The sequence below is a fragment of the Penaeus chinensis genome, chromosome 23, assembly GCF_019202785.1.
Source record: "Penaeus chinensis breed Huanghai No. 1 chromosome 23, ASM1920278v2, whole genome shotgun sequence".
Taxonomy (NCBI): domain Eukaryota; kingdom Metazoa; phylum Arthropoda; class Malacostraca; order Decapoda; family Penaeidae; genus Penaeus; species Penaeus chinensis.
The window spans coordinates 21,621,422-21,628,921 of NC_061841.1; the positions used below are offsets into that span (position 1 = coordinate 21,621,422).

The window sequence follows — 7,500 nt, forward strand, 5'->3', positions numbered from 1 at the left end:
AAAAGAAACAAAACAACATGGGCAAAATCAAACACAAAGGAACACTGAACACCTATAAACCGAAAAAGTAAAACAAGACCACACAAAGGCACGTAAAGTACCAACAACCCTACAGAACTAAACAGCACGACAATGCATCTAGGAAAAAAAAAAGAAGAAAGAACAGAAACCTTCAACACAAGACGGCAAAAGCACCAAGGGAGAGGCTCTACATCCAAAATTTTACCTAGCAGAGTCCTGGAAGCATTGACTGAGGCTTGGACCACAGGCACAACCTTGTCAAAAGTGTACAAGACCTGTGACGGAGAGAAGATTTTTCATGCACGGTGATATAGAAAAATCAGTCAGGAGTTACTGTAGCTATGGCAGAATTTCATCACCACCCAAAACTCTTAAGAAAATTACATGATTACACAATTTATCCTTTCCTATAAGCACATAACATTTGTTTGTATATATATCTACATATAAACAAGAGTTTGTGTGTGTGTGTGTGTGTGTGTGTGTGTGTGTGTGTGTGTGTGTGTGTGTGTGTGTGTGTGTGTGTGTGTGTGTGTGTGTGTGTGTGTGTGTGTGTGTGTGTAGTGTGTGTGGTGTGTGTGTGTGTAGTGGGTGTGTAGTGTGTGTGTATGTGTAGCGTGTGTATATGTGTGGTGTGTATGTGCGGTGTGTGTGTGTGGTGTGTGTATGTAGTGTGTGTGTGTAGTGTGTGTGTGTAGTGTGTCTGTGTGTGTGTCTGTGTTTGAAGGCTAATTTTATGTCAGTTAATGGTAATTACTAGATAAGTTTAGGCTCCTTCCACAAACTTTCAAAAATGCAGAGGTCATAAGCAAAAGGTGTAGAGACAATTACTTTGAAATCTTTTTTTCATGTTCTACAGTTATTCTGCTAGCAATGATCATGCACTGGTTTCCTAGTAGTTTTCCATGTTCATCTGCTAAACGGAAAAGATTCTCTGGAAGTCCTTTCATTGTAAGCACCATTGCTGCATGTAAATCTACAGATGATAGATTTTGTCTCTGATTTCAAAATAGTGGCAACGGCTTTTACATATATGAAAATGATTCTTAAATCTACAGTTGGATAGTGTATGATTATGAGGTTCAATCGTCTCATCCTTGTAGCATAACTCATTGGGTCTACACAGTGAAGGTTTACATAAATAAACGTGTCTGGTTCCTAGTTGTACTGGTTCTCTTTTTACCATATTATTTAAGGCTTGTCTGATGGATCTCTGTACAAAAAATTATTGGAAAAAACAGTTTTTTCTTATGTGATGTCAAGGTTAATTTCATTTTTAATAAGATTTGATATTGCACATGCTGACTTAATAGAGATAAAAGAATTTATTGGTGAGGACTCTGTTGATAGGTTTCTTTTCGTTGGAAATCTATTACACATCTCTGTCTGTACTGACATCCAAGAAAGTTAACCAATGGACTCTAATCCACATGTACATTTGCTATTCCAATGCTAGCTGTTCATATACTTTAGGATTTTTTTGGTCTTGTAGGTGAGATATAAACAAAAGAAATGTGTCATCAACATCTGTAAAAGTGTGAGTCTAAAGTTAGGGAGACAGCAAATGGAAACTCATTTGACATAAAAAAAAAATGTCATGTCTTTAGTGCCAGTTTCCTGTTTGTTTTGAAATTGTGCCCCTTTTAAATTATACATGTGGCTGTTGTTGTTAGAAAGCGAGTCAGTGATCATTGCAATTTTTTTAACAAGAGGGACATTTGTGAAGAGGTTAGTAACATGAGTACTAGCCATTACATAAGTGATAAAATATCATATCACAAAATATTTTGTAATATTTAGAGTTCAAGGTACCAATAGCAGAAAGTATAGAGGTCTCAGAGGGCAGATGGCTTTATGAACTTCTGGAATCCCATACAGGACACCTGGTTTCAACACAAAAGTGAATAAAGGTGAGTATGTATTCTTAATCAGCAGACTGGTAATCTTTGAATTTTCTCATCATGGTACTAAGTTGGTCTTCTCCTTCAATAATATGATAGGTGCAGCCATCTTCTATGGATTTTCAATGGATTTTGTTTTATCATCTAAAACATTTGTCATCTTATCCATGTAGTCATTCTAGCTTATTTACATGAAGAACTTTGCATTACATATATTTCAAATTTCCAAAAGTTAGTGTATTACATACAATGTTTTATGTCCTTATCTATAACACACAAAGCCTATATTTTTTAAACATGATTTACCTGAGTGCACTGAAGATCAGGCGTTGCAATAGCAATCTGTGTAGCAAAGGCAAGTGAACTGGTGGCTCCTTCTGGCCCACCATCACCTGAGCTGTCTGCTGGCCCTCTCACGAGCACCTCCTCTTCCCAGCGGCACAAGAGAGAACCATCCTCAATTTCACCAATCCACTCAAAGTTTGAATCTGAAAATCAAATCAAGGTCATATTCAGAAAGGAACAGCATGAAACATCACTGTGGCTCTCTGTACTCTGACAAAGACTCTGTGGGGTCTTACTCTTGATAAGTAACCCAACTTTAATTGTTAATAGCTTACATATAAATGATCTGAGATCTGAGACAATTATGTCAGAGAAGAATATTCCTTAATATATCAATCCATTGATTCCATGTAATATTAACTTTAAACTACAAATATGATTATGTCAGAATCTTTAGCTCTACTAACAAATCTACTGAGATTACATTTTTATATCAGAGTATTACTAAAAGCTGTTTCAAATTAAAAATGGTTAAGCATGTGAGGCAATGTATCTAATACGAAAAGAACTGAAAAAATAATATAACTTCGGCATAATATGTGAACCAAAAGCTGAATTAATTGCAAAAGAAAGTACTTAAATCAGTGGTTCCCAACCTTTTCTATTCCGTGGCCCCCAAACACTATATAAGGATCTTCATGGCTTCATTCAGTGTCTGTCAGCTTTTTCAAATTTAATTATTATTAGTTATGACTTATGTAATCGTGCCAACAGCTATAGGACAAGAACACTTCATGGTAAGATGCCAGTTTATTGACATGTGAGAGATAATCATATGCAGGTACTGTAGGTGAGACATAATCCAGTTTAATTGGAAGTCGTAATTTTCATGTTGTTCCATGTTGTTCCAGAAAGTATCTCATGGCCCCTAGGTTGGGAACCCCAGGTTTAAACCTTGGACACGTACTACCTGCCTACCGAGATATAAGACAATTTCAATCACGGTCTTATTTTCTAGCCTACCCAACTAACGCAAAACATTCCCATATCTAATAAGTCTCCATGTCAAGTGAAACCTTTTCTAGAACAGTAAAATACCCAATTTTCTAACATTATTAGACATTAAACCACCAATTTCGATAATAAACATTCGCCACTAATTGCTGATATACTTCCATTCATACAATAGAAACCTAATCGAAAACGACGCTCCTTCTTCTAACACTTCAATCTCAATCAAAAAACTAAAAAAACGTAACAACTAAACTAAAAACTTACACTGATTTTCTTCCAAAAAGAGGATTGGCTTCGCAGTGACAGCCGCCATCGTCGCCCTCTTGTTGTGTCGTCTGTTTGTTTACTTCTAAAAACAGGGAAGCAGAGCGATGCGCAGCGAGGCGAGGGGGCGTTCGTTTAAGGAGGGATTTTTTATTCCGAATCAAGATTATTGGTATTAGATTGTTATCAATATCATTATTGTCACTATTCTAAATTTCGTTCATTGTAGTAATAAAAATAATAATAATAATTATTATTATTAATATTATTGTTATTATTATTATTATTATTATTATTATTATTATTATTATTATTATTATTATTATTATTATTATTATTATTATTATTATTATTATTATTATCCTTTTATTATCAGTATTATTATTATCATTACTATTAGTGTTATTGTTATTATTATTATTATTGTTATTGTTATTACTATCAGTATTGTTGTTATTATTATTGTTATCGTTATTATTATTACTATCATTATCATTATTGTTATTTTTATTATCATTATTATTATTATTATTATTATTATTATTATTATTATTATTATTATTATTATTATTATTATTATCATCATTATCATTATTATTATCATTATCATTATTACTATTATCCTTATCATTACTACTATTATCATCACTGTTATCATCATCGCCCTTGCTATTATTATTATTATCATCATTATAGTTAATTGTCATTATTATTATAGTCTTTATTATCATTATCACTATCATTATTATTAATATTACCATTATTATTATAAGTTATACTTTAATCACTGAAAGGTGAACACACTCTTTCGTGTTGATACTATGGTAGAAAACCCACAATGTAAAACTAGATTTATTGAAATTGAGACAACAGTTTCGGAATCCACCTGGATTCCATCCTGAGGACCTGAGGATGGATTCCGAAACTGTTTATCATTATTATTATTATCATTATTATCATTATTATTATTTTTTTATTATTATTACTATTATTATTATTATTTCTATTATTATTATTACTGTTGTTGTTATTATTACTATCACCATCAATATTATCACAATGACCATTATCATCATCATATTATTGTTGTTTTCATTATTGCTACTACTATTAATATAATGTTATAATTAATTTTCATCATTATCATGATTATCATATTATTATCATTGTTATTATTATTATTATTATTATTATTATTATTATTATTTCTTTCTTTTTCACACTTTGTGTCTGGCTGTTCTTATTGCCGGGTTCTATGCTGATAGGCGGGCCATAACAAATGACCATGGGCTACCAGCATTTTCTTTCTCAAATCTCCAGTACTTTTCGCAAAATCCTGGCAGTTCCCAACAACGCAGTCTTTTGAAGTTGCAGTGAATCCCAAGCTTTTCAACCCACTTCTCAAATCCTTTGGTCACAGATCCCAGAGCTCCAATAGCAACAGGGACAACCTCTACTTTCTTCAGTTTCCAAAGTCTTTTTATTTCTCTTTTCAGATCTTGATACTCTTCTACTTTTTTCTTCTCCTTCTCTGCCACGTTCGCATCCGCCGGTACTGTTATGTCAATGATAATTGCCGTATGTTCCTTCTTTTCTACCAAGACTAATTCTGGCCTTCTTGCCTCTATCACATTATCACACTGGATATTTGCATCCCATAACAACTTTACATCATCACTCTCCACAACTCCTTCAAGGGCAAGCTCATACCATTTCTCACTGCATTCCAGTCCTCTTTTCTTGCATATATCCCAATGGATCTTTCTCGCGACATTATCATGACGCCTCTTGTACTCCTTTTGGGCCTAACTTCCCACATGCACTTACAATGTGTTGAATACTTTCACCTGTTTGGCCACACAATCGACACAGGGGGCTTTCAGCCGTTTTATCAATGTGATACTTCACATAATTTGTCCTGATCGATTGTTCTTGTACGGTACAAATCAAGGCTTCTGTATCAACCTTCAAATCGCATTTTGACAACCATCCCCGAGTCTTCTCCTTGTCTACATCATCTGTTAAGTCTCTGACGAACTGTCCATGCATGCTCTTTCCAGTCCACCTATCTTTCGCTTCGTTTTCATTTCTTGTCTTAAGATCTCTAACCTCCTCCCGTTCTCTTGCATTTAATTCCTCGAATTTCGCTACACCCTTTAACAGCTTCTCTTTAGATTTTGACACGTACACTTTCAAACTACTCTCCTCATCTTTGACACATCGTTCTATACCTATAAGACCTCTTCCCCCATCTCTTCTTTTCACATACGGCCTGTCTACATCACTCTTCAGATGGAAAGCTCCATACATTGTCATTGTCTTCCTTGTTTGTCTGTCTAAATCTTTAAGCTCGTTTTCTCTCCATTGTATTATTCCCGATCCATACCGGAATATGGCCACTGCCCATGTGTTGATCGCTGACACCTTATTTTTCCCATTCAACTTTGATCTTAGTACCAGCCTTAACCTTCTTTTGTATTCCTTTCCAATTGTATCTTTCATTTCAGCTTTCATTTTATCTAATTCCACAATACCTAGATAAGTGTAACCTTCCTCCTGAACCTCTTTCATTGTTTGTCCATCAGCTAGCTTAATTCCTTCACTTTTAACAATCTTTCCTCGTTTCAATATCAGAACGCCACACTTTTTCATCCCAAATTCCATACCAATACCATTGCTGAACATGTGAACGGTTCTAACTAGCACATTCATCTGATCTTCAGTCTTGGCGTATAGCTTCAGGTCGTCCATAAACGATAAATGGTTGACCTTATATTCCTTCTTTCCCCATTCATAAGTCGCTGTCACTTTCCGTAATATCAGTGACAATGGCATTAATTATTATTATTATTGTTGTTATTATTATTATTATCATTATTATTATTATTATCATTATTATTATTATCATCATCATTGTTATTATTATTGATATTGATATTATTATTACCATCATAACTGTTATTATCATGATCAAAAACATTGTCCTTATCATTATCAATGTTATCATTATCACTATCATTATCACCATCATTAGATTCATCATCAGATATATCATAGTCATCATTTTCATTCTTACTAATATCATTATCATTGTCATTATCATCATCATTTGATTTATTATCACTATCATCTTTATGATCTTATTGGCATCATTATCATTATATAACCTATACCATAATTATCATTACTCTCATTGTTATTATCATTAGTAGTAGTAGTACTATTATTATTATTACTATCACTATATTTGTTTCAGTTGTTGTTTTATTACTATTGTAGTTGTCATGATTGTCATTACCGTCACTATCATTCTTATTACTTCTATCATTATTATTGTTGTTATCATTTCATTATTGTCATGATTTTTATTATCATTGTCGTTGGTATTATTATTATTTCGTCATTATCATTATTATTATTATTATTATTATTATTATTATTATTTTTATTATTATCATCATTACTATTATCATTATTATTATTATTATTATTGTTATCATTATTATCATTATCATAATTATTATTATTAGTAGTAGTAGTAGTAGTAGTAGTATCATTATCATTTATATTTTTATTATCATCATCGGTACTATAATTGTTGCTATTATTATTACTGTTATCGTTATTACTATTATCTTTATCATTATCATTTTTATTGTTATTATAATCATTTCTATTATTATCATTATTATTATTATTATTGTTATTATTATTATTATTATCATTTCTATTATTATCCTTTTTATTATCATTGTTGTTATTATTATTATTATTATTATTATCATTATTATTATTATTATCATTATTATAATCTCTTTATTGTATTTTCGTCATTATTATTATTATTATTATTATTATTATTATTATTATTATTATTATTATTATTGTCATCATCATTATTACTATTATCTTATTATTATCATCATCATCACTATTATTATTATTATTATTATCATTATCATTATTATTATTGTTGTTGTTGTCGTTGCTTATGTTGTCGTCCTTATTATCATCA

At 31.8% G+C, this 7,500-nt stretch overlaps 1 protein-coding gene across 2 annotated transcripts in view; it reads right to left on the minus strand.

The window, feature by feature from the left end:
• The window catches only part of LOC125037549 (protein pigeon-like), a 33,595-nt gene extending 30,043 nt beyond the window's left edge, over positions 1 to 3,552 (minus strand). For both annotated transcript variants that reach the window (XM_047630718.1, XM_047630719.1), the window contains exons 1-3: positions 3,486 to 3,552; positions 2,229 to 2,410; positions 227 to 296 (exon numbers count right to left, since the gene is read on the minus strand). In XM_047630718.1, the coding sequence (XP_047486674.1) occupies positions 227 to 296; positions 2,229 to 2,410; positions 3,486 to 3,534 (301 nt within the window). In that variant the 5' untranslated portion in view covers positions 3,535 to 3,552. The remainder of the gene's footprint in view (positions 1 to 226; positions 297 to 2,228; positions 2,411 to 3,485) is intronic.
• Between the last annotated feature and the right edge of the window lie 3,948 nt (positions 3,553 to 7,500).